At 31.4% G+C, this 21,253-nt stretch overlaps 2 protein-coding genes across 3 annotated transcripts in view; both read right to left on the bottom strand.

Moving 5' to 3' along the window:
• LOC126895127 (death-associated protein kinase 1-like) overlaps positions 1–14,219 on the bottom strand; it is a 49,381-nt gene extending 35,162 nt beyond the window's left edge. For both annotated transcript variants that reach the window (XM_050666646.1, XM_050666647.1), the window contains exon 1: positions 13,683–14,219. In XM_050666646.1, coding sequence (XP_050522603.1) covers positions 13,683–13,852 — 170 coding nt within the window. In that variant the 5' untranslated portion in view covers positions 13,853–14,219. The remainder of the gene's footprint in view (positions 1–13,682) is intronic.
• A 1,909-nt stretch (positions 14,220–16,128) lies between these two features.
• On the bottom strand, positions 16,129–21,031 carry LOC126895129 (alpha-tocopherol transfer protein-like). The gene is made up of 6 exons (XM_050666649.1): positions 20,803–21,031; positions 19,204–19,357; positions 17,678–17,930; positions 17,503–17,613; positions 17,034–17,136; positions 16,129–16,968 (listed from the first exon to the last, which is right to left on the bottom strand). The coding sequence occupies exons 1-6, from the start codon at positions 20,942–20,944 to the stop codon at positions 16,829–16,831; spliced, it is 903 nt and encodes a 300-aa protein (XP_050522606.1). The 5' UTR covers positions 20,945–21,031; the 3' UTR covers positions 16,129–16,828.
• Between the last annotated feature and the right edge of the window lie 222 nt (positions 21,032–21,253).

Raw genomic sequence — 21,253 nt, 5'->3', positions numbered from 1 at the left:
TATTTCATTTAAAACGGACCTAAATAATTTTATTTTCTAAGGACAAAAATTTATCTCTTCGTAGGTACCAACCCCGTGGGTGGCGATATCAACTGGATGGTGTTATTGTTAGTAATCTCAACAGGGGCTATAATAGTAGGGTGGTGTGTACCAGGTTTAGCAGTCTTTGGGTGTAGAACACCAAAATTAATCTCGCCACGGCAGCATCCCTTCAAGGATACCACCCGGAGCTAGACAACCAACCCAATATAGGACCCAAGAATAGACTTATAAGGGGTCCTACGGGAGATTCGTCTCTGTCACACATTTATACAAAAACCAAAACAGACCGCTAAAACACACTAACTGTAACCAACGAATGAACGTGATGTTATAATTATTTATGACTCCCAAAGAATTGTCACATTCGGTCTTATAATATTAATAGAGCGACACCACACAATTGGGGATGAAAACTGGAATAAAACACATTTCAAACAGTACCAATTAGTTTTTAGGAGCGTGCCACAACAAAAATAAATATCACACTTCTTTTTTTATAAGAGACAGCGAATAAACGTTTTAAATAGTTGAAGCTAAAATTTATTTGAAATGAAGATAAAATAAATTTACAATTGTATGGCATTATGTCGTTACTAAAATATAAAAATATTTTTTTAGATTTTCTTCGTTTCTTATTTGCGCGAAATAACAAAAAATAAAAAACACATCCCACGAGGTTATTATTAAAAATATTCAATTATCAGTTTTAGCCATTTCAACGTGGGATTAAGGATTTCACTACAAAAAAATCACGAAAGTAATCAGCACAATCATTCGAGTTGATTGACAAAGCAAACAGACGCTCGTTTTCTAAAAACATTATACAAACAATATTGCTATGGTAATATTATGACTCCATTCTTTAGTTAGTCCTACAACATTCATTAATTTTTAACACCAGTGGGTTTCACCGTCCATTGTACGCTATTGATTAGATACGCAATGAAGTAGAATGCCTATCGATGGTCTACGCAAAGACATTTAACTGCTGAAGAGCGAGTGTCAACTTCATCCGGCCTATACGAACACGAAATCAACAAATAATGTATGATGGAAGACGGGCAGGTTATAATTGCCCTGGAGTCGAGCATAGCGAAAACAACATTTTTAAAAAACATCGTTAAGATAAAAATTAAATTAAACACACGTGAAACAACGCTATATGGGCGGGGTACATTCGAAAGCATATAGAACTACAAATATTTCATTCTGTATCATTGGCAACTGAAATATTATTTAAAATAACACAAAAATAAAAAGCATAATAAGAATAAAATACATATCTTATGTCGAACGTATTTACAAATTAATAATGTAATAAATAAAATACTGAAATGATAATTATCATCAGAAACACCCAAAACACCACTATATTCATTTGTTTGAAAAACAAAACAAAAGAACATTAAATAACATAAATTGTTTCGAATAAACCATTTGTACGTTGTACTTAGATAGGAAATATTAATAGACGATTGCAGGTGAAGGTTTAAAGCATTATATTTAAACCAAACTGTATATCACGAACCGTTACAGGAAATAAAACTTTGCTCGTCTTTACTACTTATTCCATACTACACTTTACCTATACTATAAGTACTACTACTAATAGTGCTCTATGTCCAGTGTGATTATTCACACGGCTGTCTGAAAATTATCGTGTTAAAATTATCTTCTATATGAGAGTAAGAAAAACTGCTCGACCAAACGAGTTTATAGTAACACACACACACGAAATGCTTCTGATAACCTATAGGTCATGTTAATGAATCAAACACGGTCGCAAACATAAATGCGAGCTAGTAGTATTATCAGTCAATATCTATCTAACAGTATTATTATGGTCCTTATGTCGAGACTGCATTTTGATTCTCACTGGTATTCTTGGGCACCCTAAGGGTTTCTAGCCGGCGACGCTTGTGACCCACATATTGTTTACAGCGAGTATCTATCACGATATTCAGAGGCAGAGGAAACAGGCTTAATAAGTTACATATTTGCACTCACACCACTAACAATCTATAGCGATTATTTCTTTATTAGGAGCAGAGATTATTTAGTAATGGCGTAGCTCGAGGAGAAAAGCAACTAATTTTTTCAAGTCGAGTTTTCAATGTCTTATCGTCCAATGTTGTTATTTATAAGCTATCGAGAAGCTGGTTATTAAATATTAATATTAGGATAGTATTTTTTTTAACCGTAGTACGGCATTGATGATCAATTGCAAAATAGAAACAAATATCACCCACATTTAATACCATAAGCCCATTTTAGTAGGCGACTAGTAGAAGGTATTTATGATGGTTATTACTTCAAGTGTAGAAGTATAATACTGATCGATTTTCGAATTGACCTTTTTATTAATGTTTGTCGTCTTCAATAAAGAACCAAGGTCATGGTTATTGATTATTTGTTTTATGAGTTATTTTGACTTTTCTATTATTAGCAGAGACAAATATTTCTACAATTCTTTTAATTAGAAACAAACAAATAAAAACAAATGAAATCATAAAAAATTAAATTGATATTTTCAACTTATTTAAAGCATACACAATGGAGCGTTATGATTTAATTAATGCGGTCATTATACAATCGTGTTAAACATATCAGCGTTGCGAAAATCAAATTGCAATACCTTTTTACTTTCTTTCGCAGTTTTTTTGGTCTCGTACTTAAAAGTAAATAAAATCACATACAGATTAACAATGAATAAGCCGAGCTACCTTGGTAACCGCCCACTTATTATTGGTAACAACAAAGTGAACGTGCGCATTCAAGGAAAGCACAATAATAATTGGGCTGCCAACGGCAACTTCAATTTGACATATGGCACCCACTAATATTCACAATACAATATCTAGATCATTTCGATCGCTTTTATAGACCACGCAAGTTATTTAAGAGACCAAATAATTTAGCCATTAGGCATCCAACAATTTCAATGACACAAAATGAAACGGTCAAATTTGAATTTCCATTAGCTCATGGTGAATATCCAATGAGAGAATAACACCAGTGTTTGCAATAGCGAATACAGTTAACACTAACAAAATCAAGTACTCGTGCGGCACTAGTACTTCTTCCCGTACAACAATTACACGTCTATATTTTACTGATAAATCCTACGGTTTTTTATGTTTCCTTTATTTATAGTCATATATTCTTCTCCATTGTTTTACAATATTACTACGTCCGGTCGCACTAAACATAAATCACTCCAGTAAAAGATAACTAAATACACGCGGTCCGCTGCCGCAACCTACGAGACAAGTCAATAAAATTAGCAATATACGATCCAAAGTTTATTCTTCAATCTTTTCGGAATGATCCCATGACATTGCATACTTAAGTTTTTTTATAGTTATTAGTATATGCATATCACTACCAAGAGGGCAATGACTAGATAACATTCAGTATTTTTCTGAACAGTATTTCTCTTTAAACCGTAACTATATTTAGATGAAAACCACCAACTTTATTAGTTATTCAACCTTAGTCGCTAATTATTACTCAAGTGTCATTAATCATTAAAGCAATACACAAAACGTGTCGTACCTATTCCGTAACTAGTAAAGTGCATATGCTTATTTTTTTACTTGGGAACGTATGAGTTTCACGAAAACTGTGGCGACAGGATGGGCGAAGGCCGACAAGCGAATTGCTTGGAATCGACCGACCGTGTCGCCTGTGCGAGATGTCTCCACAAGACGTTGTGTGTTATGCGACGATTCCGTAACTCCTATAATAATATTGTAACCCAGTTATTAACATTGCGATGAACCCACTCAATAAAAATTTTTTTGTTAGAATTTCGATAAATTAGGACAACCGACAATGACGACGACGACGACCTGTTTGGGTGGTCTTATGGAGACACGATATGTTAATACAATACTAGCACGTTACAATTTTTAATTATACAGTTTTGCCTTAACTTCAATGTGCATACCACATATGTATTATCTCGAATAGTCAAACATACACACAAGAAGTTCTCACGAGAAATATGCAGCAGTAAGCGAGTTATTATAATTAATAGATTATGGATTCGTCTCAGTTATAATTTTGAAGTACCATTTCAATACTCGTATTAAATGTACTCGGAAGAAATGAAATGCCAACATCAAAATAACATCTTGATAATGAGAGAATGCATACAAATCGAGAGATAGCATCAATGGGATCTCTGGTATATGTAATCTTCGTGTCTATGTGGAAAAATAAACGTAACGACAAATGCATAACATAATTATATAAGTGCATGCAAAGGATATGGTTTATAATTACTGCGTCTAATATAATCAAAAAACAAATCCTAACGTTTTTAAGTGGCTCTATCTATTTCACTCGTTGTCCACAAACTGTAATCAAAGCGTTCGATTTCAAAAAATATCTTTCCAGTATATTCAGTCTATACACAACCGGTTATTTGCACAAATTAATACCATAAACACGTGGAAACTTGATCAAATGCCCAATAGAAATTTTTTAATAATGATAATAATACATAATTAATAGATTTATATTATAATTGCGATCGAATATTCTCGATTAAAGGAATGCCGAGCAAAAAAACATTGTAATTGTTACACGAATGTTTTGACTTCTAACTAACAATCTGGTATCTCATCAACTGAAATAATCATTTTCATTATTATCAATAGTTATTCCTAGAATATTGAAAATGAATTCAATGAAAATCATCGAGATAAGCATGACGATGTAGAAAATACTCAAAAGTTAATCAAATATTTATCTATGTCATATAGAACAGCAAATAATGTAACAATAATCTAGAGAAAGTGGTGCTTGCCTAGATCAAAACATTAAGTCGCTTAATCCTATTGTAAGCGCAACGAAATGATATAATAAAGAATTTCATAACAATCATGCGCCTTATCAGTATGTATACTAATAATTCTTTTTTTTTTTTTTTTAATTCAAAGTATTCTCGTTTCCGTTTGCTGAGCATGAAAATGTATGTCAAACGCGCTTGTTCCTTTTTTGTTTTTGGCGACCGAACTCGTCTAAGAACTAACACAATACATTGAATGCGAATCATGCGGTAATTTTTCAAAGGACTTGAGTGAGCAGAATACGAAATTAAATATTCGGCACATTCCGTCAGTCGTGACTCATCGCACCTGTTGTACACAACCGTGTGATTTCTCTTTATTATTAATTGTCCAATAATGTAGCAAAGTTAATAAATGAGATATTCCATGCACAGTATTGATATATACACCGAGATCTGGGATAAATGACTTTTCAGCTTTGTTCCTGTTAGACACGAGCTCTGTTCATGTATTAAAAAGTGTTTTTTTTTTTTTTTTTTTAAAAAAAAANAAGTGTTTTTTTTTTTTTTTTTTCAAAAAGAAACTTGCATTATGTACCAAACGGTACAACAGAATATTGGTCGATGGAGGTCCTCGGGACAAAACCGACCAAATTATTAAAAAACCGGTTGAAGTAAATTAATACCTTTTTTTATTATTTTATGTTAACGTCTCATCGTGAACGCGTCGTACGAGTTTTTATTACTGAGTTGTCGATTTTAGTGGACTACGTACATTAACTACGGGCAAAAAAAAAATGCATTATTTGCGTCAGTCTATCTTATGATCACCACAAGGTTCTGTAATACGAACAACATGAATGTTGAGCATAAAATATGTATTCAGATTACAAACGAGCCGTTGCCGCGATGCAGGAGAGCGTCGTCATCTGTTACTGACCGCCGATCTGAATGGCTACCGCGCAGGCAGCTGGTCAGTAGGACATGGTATACAATTGATGGACTCATTATTTAATGAAAACCCTTCAAGACTTATATTACAACTCTTATGACTTTTACAGATACACATTTAAGTAAGAGGCTAAATAGAAAATAGATTAACGTATAATAAATTAGCCAATTAAAATCATTTTCATTTAATAATAATAATAATGCATTCCATTTTTTTGCAAGTTTAACGTAGGTAATTGATTTTAGTAGCTTTATTTCGAGGACATTTAACGTGATTCGTTTAGGGGACCAAGGATTATATAATTATCGAATAACCTCTTACGCACAGCCCCAACATTACCTAGAAATTTGGTGTGTTTTTCACTAAGNGTATGACTTTTACAGATACACATTTGAGTAAGAGGTTAAATAGAAAATAGATTAACGTATAAATAAATTAGCCAATTAAAATCATTTTCATTTAATAATAATAATAATGCATTCCATTTTATTGCAAGTTTAACGTAGGTAATTGATTTTAGTAGCTTTATTTCGAGGACATTTAACGTGATTCGTTTAGGGGACCAAGGATTATATAATTATCGAATAACCTCTTACGCACAGCCCCAACATTACCTAGAAATTTGGTGTGTTTTTCACTAAGAAATTGCCGTCGGGTTGTTCGTTACTGATTTTGAAATACAATAGGCTCCCAATAACAGCTCAGTGGTAGGGAGGAGAAAATTAGAATATAATACACACGCCAGTCGATATTTATCCTAAACTGAACACAAGTTTATTATTTTCCAAGAACCCAAGAAACGAGACAAAAAATAAATAGCACTGCATAAATTTTAGTTTCCTTAAGGTGTTTTCTGACAAATATTATTTCTCCGTGTCATTATAATAAATGTTTCATATTTTATTCTCTTAGAAACTTTAATCGTATTTCTATGGAGTAATTTAGTAATATAGTGACTTTAGACAATTTTCTATAAAAGTTCTTCAATTAAAATTAAAATCTTAAAAAGATAAAAAACATTATAATTTAACCATTACAAATTCTTATAGGATAAAATAATAAATAAATATAACACAACTCGATCAATAGCAAAAGTGCTAAAATAGAAGATTCACCTTACAAACGTTTTGTAACAACATTTAAGTATATTATTTCAGTAGTCTATATAAGAATAAAATAAAGACGCATGAAAATAGAACTTTATTTAGACACCAAACACACGCCACAACATGTTTAAGTACGCCATGAGGATAGATGAGGAACGCGGTTGTTTTGGATGNGAAACTTTAAATAAAACTTTATTTAGACACCAAACACACGCCACAACATGTTTAAGTACGCCATGAGGATAGATGAGGAACGCGGTTGTTTTGGATGATATAATTACAATAAAAACAAAAAAGTATATTAACTGTAAGATGCGTGTCGACAATCGTGTAAAACAAGCAGATGCTGTCAATCTTCGAAATAACGACAGCGATTTGTTAACTTAAAAATGTGTCTGTTCAAATCCTACACGTCATTGTTATTAATTTGAATGTACAATTAATGTCATGTTCAAATAAAAAACATGGATAATAATAAATTTTTAATTAAAAAAAACCGGTCTTCCGAAATTTTATATGATAATTACAAACACGATTCAACTTCCGGCATCCCAAAGGGTAAAAACATACACATGGTGGACCCAAAACGGGTTTCGATTGACCTCTTTTAATCCACACAAACAGTTTCATAATAATAATTATTTTAATTTCGTTCTAGAAATACTACATCAAAAGAGGTTAGGTGAAGATCTATGTAATGATTTATCAACAATTATTTAATAATAATTAATAAGATCTTGCTGCGCTTTGCGGCAAACAAAAATCTTTAAGAGATGCATAGGTATTTTTAAGGTCCAAGTTCGACACGGTCGTTGTCCAATATATTAAGGGAACACTTTTTTCTCCAGTAAACTACTCGACTCTTTTGCTAGTTAGTGCAAGTGTGTGTGTGTGAGTATTAACTACTCCACTACCACTTAAAAAAGATGTGGTATAATGACCGTCACGGTCCAAAATACATCAGATTCCTTGGCACGATTCACAAAATTTTCTACCGTATATTAACGTCCACACAGGGGGAATTTTAAACTATTTTTCCAGCATACCGAGAGTGTTAAACATTAAATCGCATAAGTGCATTAAAAATAGTCTTCTGTAGATTCACACACCTACAAAATAAATCATAAACACAATGCAAGTTCCCGTGAGATCAAATTTTAACAGTTTCATAAAGAAACTGAAAAAAAAGACAGTCTTAGGTACAAAAATAGACAAAAGTAAAAAAAATTTATTGTTGTCTAAACCTTTAGGAAAACATTCAATAAATTGCATAAAATAAATTTTTTAACGGAAATGAACAAATAAATATTTAATTAGATATTACAGAGATATGTCAAACAAAATGAACTGTAGTATCAATTTTAATTGATTTTTGTATAATAACAACGTTTAAGGACAGATTTTAATAAGTATATACTTTTTAATATCAACAGTTAGTTGCCTACTAATTTTTCAATGTAATACGATAATGTCAACATAAAACTCTAATAGAATATTTTCTTTAGATGTTTACAAGTTATTCGATCCGTTTTATAAAATTAATGTGTCCTACAAGTGTAAAATTTTTATAAAAAAAAAAATACTGCTGTTGTGGGAGGGCGTTCATATCTATTAAGTTAAGTGAAAAATCTCGTGTCTCAAAATATTATAGCTAATTGATCCTTAATGGTATTTTGGGGGCAAGATAAGTTTTCACATGAACGCACACATAATCGTCTTTTTGAATTGTCGCAAACAGCGACAATGAAGATATTATGGCAACCAACTGCCTAGAAGACAAAAGAGATTCAAGATGACGACGGTGGTTAACGGATCGTTTCAATGAAAAAAAAAAAATCACCTACCTACCAGAAAACTAGTTCTTGCCATTTAATACATTTATTTTCAACGGTAAAAGAGATCGAAGGTATAGATGCATAGGCTATACGGTAGTTGATACATGAACAGTAATATTAATAAAACGATCCTCTAGGATTTGATAGGTAAAACGATCGAATTGTAGGTCTAAAATTTTTTACAATATTCTAAGTATTCATTGTAATAGTTTTAAACAATACTTCATGCGGTTTCAACAGATATTCCGTCGCCTCAACTTGGCATAATCTTTTTTTAAGTAAGAATTTTGTGGTTTGAGTTAAGATATTATTGATAATAGAGAACAACCAACTAGGCTGATACATGTGTATGTGTATACATGACATAGGTATCATTACCAAGAAGAGAGACATTCAAAAATGAATAAAGCCTCCTAATCCTAGTTTCTTTCTTGGTATACAAGTGCCAATACTCAGGAAAATGTTTTAAACGACAGTCGCTCATACACTAGTCCCATAAGTAAGTTATTCAACATATATTAATATACACAATATACTCGTACAAAAAGGCAATTAAACATAAATTTGAAGAGAAGACATTACATAATAGCACGACTACATTGCTGCATATAATTGAAAATTAAATATCCTTTCTGTCTTCGTAGCGAACACCAGTTCACATATTATCGCCAGTAGATAAACCTATGCATGTCTACTTAGTTTTATACACAACTCATAATGTTGTCCCACAAAAAAAATCGGTACAAAAATAACACGATAACGCATTTAAAATTAACTACGGTAAATCATTGTTATGACTGGAATTTCAATTATTATTACTGTAATCTCGTTTAACACATTTTCTCCCCTAAGTAAAACACATTAAAATTTGCCAGAATATCACATTTTTTGCTTGACTGCTGAAATATATGTGTAGCATTAAATGCAAACACGATTATCGAGTATTAAGAAACTAATTTTAACGGTACGCAGTTAATGTTCCATCAATTATTAAGATACTAAAAGTACAATGACTGAATATTGAATAAATTCACAATTTCTCTACTGTCGATTTTAGTTGAAAAAATATTATATTATTTAGAATTTCCCTAAAAATTTTATTCCGATAACACTTAGAGCAAAAATCTCGATCAGTTTTCCTTAATAGGAGATACATGACTTAGAAACATTGCAAAGGTAAAAAACCCAGATATTAATAATAGAAACGATAGAAAAAATCACCCACAGTTAATGTCACTGACCCAATTTTCTAAGAATTTTTGCGGACAATGTTATTTTACGTTTTGTCGCCTATAAACAATTGTAATCATTTTACCTCCGACAAAACGCAAAGTCCAACTATGAAAAATACCATTATGGATTCGGAGAACGGTTGGCGATAAGCGACCTATGACAGGAAATACTAACAGCAGCTATTGTTTCGTTGGCATTGGCTTTTACTTAATTTTATATATTGTTTCTGCACGCCAACTGCGATGTTATGAAGTGTCGGCTGTAGTTGTGACGGTCGTGGCAGCAACCATTAGAAGAACATCTGCTGAATTTCCGTTTACCGGAAATATCCTAGGGAGAGAATGTTGTCGCCAAACACCGTTTATAATCACAGATTTATTTATTTTTTAAATACACAACCAAAAGCACTCTGGATTATTAATATATATCCGTTACAAACTTCCAATTAAGTCACTGCCGACCGAATCAAAGACAGGAAATATTATATTTTTTTACGTTGAAAAACTATTGTTATAAAATCATACCCCGGACAACCAACTTTTACCGCGAATGCGTTAAGTAATAAATAATGATTCATTACATGGTGGTATCTTGCATAGGTTGCCAAGAAACGGCAAAGCTAATAAATCGCTTTAACTCATGAATCCTCCGACCTCTGGACCACAGTCGACGATAAGAACAATGCTAAGAATGTGAGTACGTTTGCGCAATGACATAATCCGTTTTCATGCACACTTACCGCATCATAACCGCTTTTAACACACGACTGATTGTTGTACCTTACTTGCTAATTGTGTTTGTATAGCAAAAATATTTCACAGATAAACAGTATAATAGAGGCCATAAGAAACTGTACGTATTCCGTACAATGCTGCAATGACTGGCGGGTCAAAAAAATATTATTTTAAGTTTTCTCGTCCCATACCTCTGTGCGTCGGTTTGAGTTAACTACACACACTGTTCCGCCTATTTCCCTAATATTATATACGGCCATAAATAAACGAGATACTAAAAAATAACGACCCACGAGTAAAAAACAAAAAAATAAACCCCACAAATTGATGAATACCGCGGACGCGACCGACAATAACGCAGAGTAAATGAGTACAATAACAGTTTGTTTTTATTAGGTTCGGACAAATTATGTAACGTTGGATCGTATGCTGGTACATAGGAGCCCAGGAAACATTGTACAGCTTTAAATATCAATTCAAAGAATCATGATAACAACAATCAAGTGCCCGTATTCGTGTACAAATGTTTAAATTAATCGCTTCGAGTAGACGCGGAAATGACTGTCAGCGTTGTGCGGGGGAGAGAAAAGAAATAAAATTTAGAAAGTCGGACCAAATTCCACAATCGACCGGACTGAGACTTAGGGAGTTCACGTGCACACGATTCAGCCGGTATTCACATTTGGGTGTCATCCAAAGACAGCAAGAAGAATGTACCGTGCAAGGTTTATTATTGTTATTCCGCACTTAGAGTTGCGTAACAAACCGCGATGGAGGTCGCAGACAAATCCGCATGGCGCCGCATTATGACAACGACTTTACAGCGATACAATTTGCTATTTTAGTTACACACATCTTATAACACAAAAATACTCACTTGAGTCAACGATTCGGACTTGTCAAACGGGCGAATAGCGCGGCCTAAAATTTTCATTCGTTGGGTAAAAAAAATCGCAAATAAATGTATCTTTTTTGTAACAGCTTTAGTTCGATCTTATCGATAAACATAGAAAGCTTTTATCCGTGTCGAGTATAAAAACAGTGAAACGAACACGTCCAGATTAGTCTCTGTGAATGTGCTTTCACCGATAACACGGCGACTACATTCTTTAGCTACCGGGCTGCCGTATAAAATTGTAAAAAAAAAAATAAAAAATTGCTGACGGCATTCCGTCTCATCGGACCGACAGCGACGGGAGTTCGCAGAAATTACAATGACTGCAATGCCCGCCAATGGTTACCATGAACAACATACGTGGAGAGGGAGACCAGAGTCAACCACCGGCACAGGGGGATGCCCTTGTCTTATGTCATCAGAAACGTACGTTACAGTGATGACACGACCTTGCCAAGGACGTTTGAACTCGTGATGCCCAATTAAATCTTTATATGAAAATCATCCGTAACTCGCTACATAAATATTAAAAACTAACGATGCGCAGACCATCCCATCAAATACTATTTTCTAAAAATCATAAAAATGAGAATCAACTATAAATTTATAAGAAAAATTCTATTTAAAATGATTGCCACAACCACAAATAATTTAATAGTTTTTAAGTATTGACACAATTTTAAAGTTAAACATTGAAGTTTTGAAAATATATCTACGACTATGAAATTATGTAAATACTTAATGTCATTGAAGTGCAATTATAATTTAACGAGTGACATTTAGTGATAAAATCATCGTTTAAAAAAATATATAACACTTTGCTGTTGATTTTAAAATCAATACTAAACAATTTATTGGTGTGCCACTACAGAATAAATTGACACCATAAAGATTAAATCCAACTAGATAATTAATTTAAATGAATATTGACTGTAATGCACAAGAGATTTCATTATGGCGACAAAAATAATAAGAGATACAAGGCAAAGAATAGTCTATAATATAACCTAAAACCAATCAAATGAATTCTTGATAAGAGCTATCATTAAACAGACCATTGAATGATTTCCCTAGAGATAATTAACGATTAGCATCCATAGAGATGCACCATTATAATAAAGTAGATATCAACAGTTCCATGCTATTAAAAAACCACGGATATCTGTTACGTGATGACAATCGCTGAAATCGGCGAGAGCCGCGATTTTGACTTCAGTGCGTATCTTTTTTCCTCTAGCACATTAATTCGGACCTAGTGCGCACACCGACCCTTAATTCTTCGGTGTTCCGCGACCGACCGCCTACCCTTTTATTTGACGTCCGTGTGATTACAATGAGAGGAATTCCAAAGAAGATTTACGGGATCCAATTATAGAGGCGACGTCGGTCGAGTAATAACGCAACAAACGTCTGGCGGAGAACAAAAAACAAACATATATTGTATTAACAAACAATTTTTTTTTTAGTAAAAAACGTTTCATTTGATCATTTTTTTTTTTATTTATGTGTCTAAACTAAACGACTCCCAGCTTTCAATTAACCACTGTGTGGGTATATCTTTGCCATCAACGTAATAAATAAAAATAAATATGTAGTAACAGCATAATATTATAGTCGAAACAACCGTTGAATCCCCTCCTCCTACGAGTAGTCTACAAACGATAAAACGGATGCCGCAGGTACCTGCCGGACTGGTGTATATGTGTACGCGTATGACTCACAGACGGGACAAAGTGAATGGGCTAAAACCTCATCAAATAGCTTACTTCTTGTAAACCCGCTCGCACGCAATATTTTAACCGTTAAAACAAACGAGAAAAAAATTGGCACCGATTACAATCTACTAATACGCCGGCAAGACGTAGCATATCCATGCAAATAACTAATGTATTAAATTAGTATTAGATTTGACAGCTAAATTGAACAAGCTAAACTCAAGTGTCGATATTGGTCGGAGGAAACAAAACCAAGACATCCGACTACCTTTGTTGTGGTTATATTCGAGTAAATATTAATTGCAACTCGTTTATGTCGACTATTGGCGCTTAACGAGATTGACGTTTAATAACAAGAACAGCTTGTTTGTTTACCTGGCAAAGGGTTCAATCTCCACCTCGTAATCCTTGTCGATGGGCTCCTTGCTGATCAGTCTGTCCACCTGTTCGGTCGTCAAATCCAGGTATCCCGGTTGTTTGGCCCTTATCAGCTGCGGCTGTGACGGCGGCGGCGTCGTCAAATTAACGGACACCACCTCCTTCATGCCGACGGCGGCAATACAGGATAACACGCGCGTTTTGCGATCTAATACAACCGACGGTCGTCAACGACACTCAACGATGGAAATAACGATTTCTCGTCGTTACTCCAAAGACAATGACAATCGACACAAACACTGTTAATCGTGTTTACACGCAGTATTCAATAATACGCGTGAACAACGGGCGATATTCAATTGTTTAACAAACTCACGCGGAAAATTAATTTAAAAACAAAAAAACAAATAATCACAAAAATAACAAAATATTATCTCCCGCGTTACGCCACTAATCACACAGCTACATTACAACCGGACACACGACAACGACCGGCAACGTCGACCACACATCCGCAAATGGTCGAATGCCATCGAACGGCCGCTCCAACGTCTGCCGATGGTTCAAACCAAGTGGTGGGGGTCAACCGTCGTCGACGGTGCAGCTGGCGCTGGCAACGGTTTTTTCTATGTGGTATTTTTCCGCTGTACGATACCGTATCAGTCCCATAATTATCGTACTCGCTCAGCGATCCGTTGACAATGTATGGGCTAAACGATTTCATAATGATTGTAGATTAATTACACATGATATAATACGTATTAACACATGTAATTATTATTTCGAATATTTTTAATGAACATTTAATGTTTATTACTAATAAAAGAAACCGATGACTATATTACCTAGTTTAGGTAAATTACTATTGTACGGCAATTCAATTAAATCGTTTCTTATGCTGTTTGATTTAATTTCTTTTGAGTTTTCAAAATTTCAATACAGCTAACTAATTAAATGGCTACTTTGTGTAACTCTAAATAAATAAAAATATGAATTGCACTTAATGTTTAAGATTGCCGATAACACTAACATGAACTTTAAAATAAATAAACTCTATGCTAATCATTTCGAAATCTTAACTATTGAATGATACTTTTAACTTCTAATGCAAACCGATAACCTAACGCAAATGACGGCGTAGTATTTTTTATGTTTTTATCTTTAATGATAGACCAACAGAGTACCCATCAATACTCTAAATCCTCAACCGTGTAATTGTTTTGACAGGTCAAAACGCACTCGTGTGTTTTGCCATATACTTAAGTTTGACACGTTATAATAGATACATTAAAGACACGGACGATTTATACTTTTGCCGCTTTAGTGAAAATTTTCCCATGTTCATCATATCCTTGCTATCAAAATTAAAAATTAAAAAAAACTCGGTCACTGATAACAGTTTTAATATTTAAAAAAGACAGACATGTGTTAAAATATTCCATAAAAACTTGTCTTGACATAAATGAGTTGTTTATGAACACATGTACAANTGCTATCAAAATTAAAAATTAAAAAAAACTCGGTCACTGATAACAGTTTTAACATTTAAAAAAGACAGACATGTGTTAAAATATTCCATAAAAACTTGTCTTGACATAAATGAGTTGTTTATGAACACATGTACAAAAAAATATATACATCAATGAAATCATAATTTTTTTTGGTTCTCATCAAAATACGAGTGTGCTCTATATTTCGAATTTATGTGTTGTACTTTAGAAATTAGAACGGAAACAAATAAATCAAGTTACAGGTATGTCTTATCTAGCAAGCATATTCGTTTTAGCTATTAAACATAACAATGAGATCGCCGTTCTTAACATTAATTTTTGAATACTTTTAAAATAAATTAAACGAACGTTTGGATTTTCAAATATACTGTCAAATTGATCATAGCGAGTTTGTCTTGCCGTTCTAACGCATCTAAGTATGCATGTTACCTCATCAAATGACATCTTGAAAACTTGGCATAATTTGTTTATACTTTTCATTTCCATTAAATTATATTAACGTGACGCCATTAATTAGACAAATATTCCAGTCCATTAAAGACTGGAATACTAAGACTGTTAGGTTATTGAAAGTCAAATTTAGGCTCACATTTAAAAAAAAGTATAAATAACATTATATTCGTTGCATTGGTCATATCTATAGATAATTGTAAGGTATCGATAAGGTAACACTATTATTAAAAAAGTCATTATTTAAATTTCAGAGAGAGACGTCATGCCCCTCGATTACCCCAAATATCAGCGTTTACGATTTGTATATCAAACATGTTCTATAAAAACACAATATAGTTAGAACAGTATATACAGAAATTACCATTAACCACTCGATTACTCTCCAAATAAATATATTGAAAAAAAATATTGCTTCTTTAAGTTATTCGAGATTATATCTGACAACGAATAGGATCATTATCATAAAAAACGCTCCGAAGTAAATCTGTTAAATTCGACAGTAATTAGTATATTTGAAATTTTACAATTTCTATGTTTAAAGTTTCACCCAAACATTAAATGCTTGATAAATTATTTGTTTTTTAATATTAATAAATTAATAAAATGGGTGGCAGGATTAGAAATGTATTATAAGATGTTCCACATAACTTTCAGTAGATAATGTAGGGGAGAGATTTTCCCCCACTACCATGATATTATGCTAATAGAAAGTATATGAACTTTACATACATTTTTTATTTGAAATGATGGGCATAACACAAGATTAAAGATTTTTTTATTAACATTTTAGCCTCCTTAAAACATTGAAAATTATATTTATTTCATAAAACATTTTATAATTCAGTATTTGTACTGTAATTATAAACAAAATTATTAAGATTTATACTTAAAATTAAGTACACATTTGTAACTGAAATAATAAAATTTGAGGAAGTTTACATTTAATTCCTTTCTTTCTAATATTTTTTAGATTAATATATTTTGTTTTTTTGAAATATCTGATGAGGTATTTCTACTATCTTTCTTTTCTGGTCTGAATATAAATCAATTATTACATATTTGTTAAAACTTTTTGTTTTTTTAAATTTACACAGAGTTAAATTGTAAATAACAATTTCATTTTGTGACAAAGGAAAACTAATTTTTAAAGTTCTTGCCAATAATATAACATCAACCTTATTAGTCAAATGTAAGCTGCTTGAATGTTCCATTTATACCTAAATCATCGGTTTTTACATTAACGGGACATTTTGACAAATCGGCTTTCGGTCGTTTATCCAACCATTCTTTATTTTGAAGAATAAATTCTATCCACGACTCTGAAAAAAAAATTCAGGATCACTTAATTCTTTATAAATAATTTTTATAAGATGTTTATGTTCACCTTCAATTTTTTCGATACTTCCACCAGTCCCACCATAACATTCTGGTAAAACATCTTTGGGTATGTAGTCGTGTAAAGTGTCAAATGTCTCGTGAGCAATTAACTACACAGAAATATTTAAATATGTATAATTGTTATCAGCAGAAATTTTATTATGATAATGAAAACACCGATCTTAATTTTGTGAAACACGATATAATTTCATTTTATTTTTAAAAGTTATTTTAAATTATTCTGTTTTAAAGTGGTTTTATTCATTATTTAGACACAGCATAGATTAGTGTCAATTTTCGCACCAATCTTTTTTACTATTTGTTTTTTATAAAACATTATCTACATTGTTCAAATTTGTTATTATTATAAAATCTATAATAACATATTTCGCAATGTAGTTTTGTATTTATTTGATTATAATTTGTTCAAAATAACGTTTCGGATGGATAAAAAAACATTGAAAATGTAAACTTACTCTTTCGAATATTTTTGTTGGTAAAAATAACTTAATAAAGTTTAAAAGACGGCCAATGAATTTCGGTGGGTTCACAAAATGAACTTTTTCTATTCTCAACGGAAACGAGCCCTAAAAAAATAATTCAGATGAAGACTTTGCTGTATGAATTATTAATTTTAATAAAGTTACTAACAACAGTACAGTGTATAAAATGTTTAGCCAATTGAGGTGTGAAGGACAAAAAATGAGACAGCTGAAAATATTCTAAATCAAAAATAAATACGTTTCGGGAAAGAGGTTCTTCCTTCAATTGCAAATCTAAAATTGACAGTCCTGATTTAAGTGCTAACTGTACATTAAAATTAACATCATTAAACGTAGGCTGGGTCCTTATACAAAATATTCGATCACCATTAGGCGTTAACTTCGGGAATAAACTTATATACCTAAAATTATATATAATAATATAAAAATCAAGTCAACTTTCATTAAAGTTTCTTAAATATTCAAATAGAGAATAATAAACTAACTACATAAAATTATTTGAAAATGTCAAAGATCACGAATTTTGATATGTGACCCTGTTGCACTCATTGTGCAATATTTAATATTAAATAATTTTTAATAAATGTATAATATTATTTAGAATTTGGACTAAAAAAGACTCGTAAGATCATGCTAAATCACTCAGTATAGATAAATTTCATTGAAAAACATTAACGCATCGAAGCTAAAAAACAGTAGCAAAGTTGGTTCGCGGTACAGTGATGACGTGTCATAGTTGGGACAAGTATAGATCATATTTGACAGTGATTAAAATCACTATCATAAAAAAACACTTTGATGCAAATCTGTAGTGTTAAAGTTTTAGAAGGAATTATTGAATTATTCCAAAAGCAACATGAAGTCACAATACATAAGTTTTATTATTTATTTGTATAATACACAAATAAATACTTATTATAGTGATTAAATTTAGTATGAAATTGATATTTAATAATTCATTATTGATATTATTACAGTGAAATTATAAAAAGTTATGAGTTTTTGTATAAAGAGTGATTCTTTTACTATAAACCACATTATTTCTCTTAAAATAATAACTATATTAAAAAAATTCTTTATGATATTTTTTATTAATTATTTTATCAATTTATTAATTATTAAGTTTTTGTTTAATTCATCTCTTATTCCTATAAGGGCGTTAACATAATTTGTTAAATAATAATATACATATTTAACTAGTTAATAAAATAAAAAATGATCTAATTAAGAAAATCTTTGGTCGATCACAACTTTTGAAATTGTACTTCAGAAGTAATTAATATTTTAAAATATAGTGTGAAGGAGAATGTAGCAGAGTAATGCGTAATGATAAAAATAAAATAGTCTAAACATTATATTTTAAAATAGTTAAATCTTCCAAAGTAATGTGTTAAAAGTTGACATCGACTAGTATTTTTTTTAATTAGACCATTTTTTATTTTATTAGCTACATAAATATGTATGTGATTATTTAAAAAATAATTTTGACATATTTCTAAGGTGTAAGGGATGAGTTCAACAAAAATTTAATAATTTAAAAATTGAGTAATAAATTAAATACATTAAATTATATAAAATTTTATAAATTAATTAATAATAAATTTAGAAATAAATTAATTTTTGAAATCTATTTGTTTATATGAATTTTTATTTTATTTGTACTCAAAAACTTACCCAGTTTTAGTAATTTCTTTTAGTTCTTCTTCACTTACGGAGCCAAAATATTTTGGTAATTCTGATCTCACCACGAAATAAGATTCAATAACTTTTTTGGCTTTTTGTAAGTTATACTTGCATCCAACTATAAAATTAGTTAGCCACTGTCTATCTAAACATTTGTCATAATATTGATAAAATTTTTGATGCAACATTTTAATAGTTTGTAAATAATATTTACAAAATATGTATACTAAATATATTCTAAAATGTTGAAAAATGTAAAAAAATGTTGAAATATTCTCAAAACATTTTTAAGTTACTATTTAGCAGACGATTAAACATCGTCACTTTGTTTTTTTCGTTGTTTTCGAAATATTACATGTACGTATTTTAAAGATATACCAATTCTCTATTTTTAAAATTTCTAATAAAATATACATAAGAAATGTTTTTATTATAATTTTTCAAGTCAAATACATATATTGGTGTAGTAAAGGATATGTATGAAAGTACGTGTGTGTGGAGAAACAGAGGATTTCAGGGTAAGGTTTTGCTTTAAGACCTTACTTATATTATAGTGATGAATTATATTACTAAGGGAATACAAAGAGAGGTACCATAGTGCATGTTATTTGGTGATGATGTAGTGTGTTAATAGGAGAAATAGGGAGAAAGTTCACCAAAGGCTTTAGACGTGACAGAAAGGAATTAAGGAGTAACAAAAGTAAAATAGAATATATAGAGTATGAGTTTGACGAGAAAAAACACGAGGGCAATCAAACGAAGTGTGTAATGACAATAAACGAGGACATGATGGAAGAGATGGAAAGTTTTAAATATTTATAATAATTTACACAAAAGAACGGTATTATTGTTGACGAGGATTTTGTATATAGTACTAAGTGTGTGTGTGAGTTAAATAGTGAAAAGTGTCTGGTGATTTGTGCAACGTGAGAATCCCTATAAAATAAAAGGCAAGTTCTATAAAACTATAGTAATATTAACTAAGTTGTATTATTTAAAATGTTAGTCGGTTGGCAAGAAAGTTGAGCAAAAAATGAGTGTAGCAGTTATAAAAAAAACACACAGATGGATGAATAGATTGACGAGGGAAAATAGGATTATATTTATGAGGAAATATGGGAGTATCGACAATCGTAGATAAGATGAGAGAAAATAGGCTTAGATGGTTCGGTCTTATTATGAGGAGAGAAAAGTCGGAAGCTGTAAAAACTGTTATGGAAATGAACGTTGAAGGAAGAAGAGAAAGGCGAAGACCGAATGAGTGGTGGTTGGATGTAATCGGGGATGATACGAGGACTGTTGGTGTGTGTATAGTTAATCTAGAAGATCTTGTTTAGTGGAGGTTACGGATGACCGACCCCAAGTAGTTGGGATAAAGATAAAGGAGAAGAAGAAATTCGCTGTAGTTTTTTAAAATATAATTATTAACATATTTGTTGAATATCGCTCAACTTTTTTTAAGAATAAAATTAAAAAAAAAAAAATTATAATTGTTTTTCTTAATTGCATTTAACTACAGCAACCTCAAATAACTTTTATATGTTAGTTTCTAATTATTAATAATTAAATATTTATTCCCGTTGTAATTACCTGTAACATTAGGTAAGTGTGGCTGTTTTGAAAGCCACTCAATAAGCTGAGTTACGTCTTCTTCGACATGTTCAGGTGGTTGATAAAATTCTTCTTTTTTTAAATTCTCCAATTGAACTTCATTTGGTGTTTGTAACAACATTTTTTATTTTGGATAATAATAAATAGATGAAGTATTGACCAGCAATAAGTATAGACTAAACTGATATGCTAGTACATAATATCACTTAAGGAAGGAATATATAAAAAATTAAATAAAACGGTTGACCTTCGTCAGTTTGAACAGATTTGCCCTTCCTCTTTTGAAAATCTTGTTTTGAGTTAAATAGTGTAAGCAATTTTACAATAGACCAGTTGAACAAAATTAGATGACGTATAATTTTCTGACCGTCATAAGTTTCCATAAAACAGGATTTCATCCTGTTTTAATTGGCAAAATAAAACCTGTTTT

The sequence above is a fragment of the Daktulosphaira vitifoliae genome, unplaced genomic scaffold, assembly GCF_025091365.1.
Source record: "Daktulosphaira vitifoliae isolate Bord-2020 unplaced genomic scaffold, ASM2509136v1 Scaffold_1, whole genome shotgun sequence".
Classification (NCBI taxonomy): Eukaryota; Metazoa; Arthropoda; class Insecta; order Hemiptera; family Phylloxeridae; genus Daktulosphaira; species Daktulosphaira vitifoliae.
This window is presented reverse-complemented; position numbering and strand designations above follow the sequence as displayed.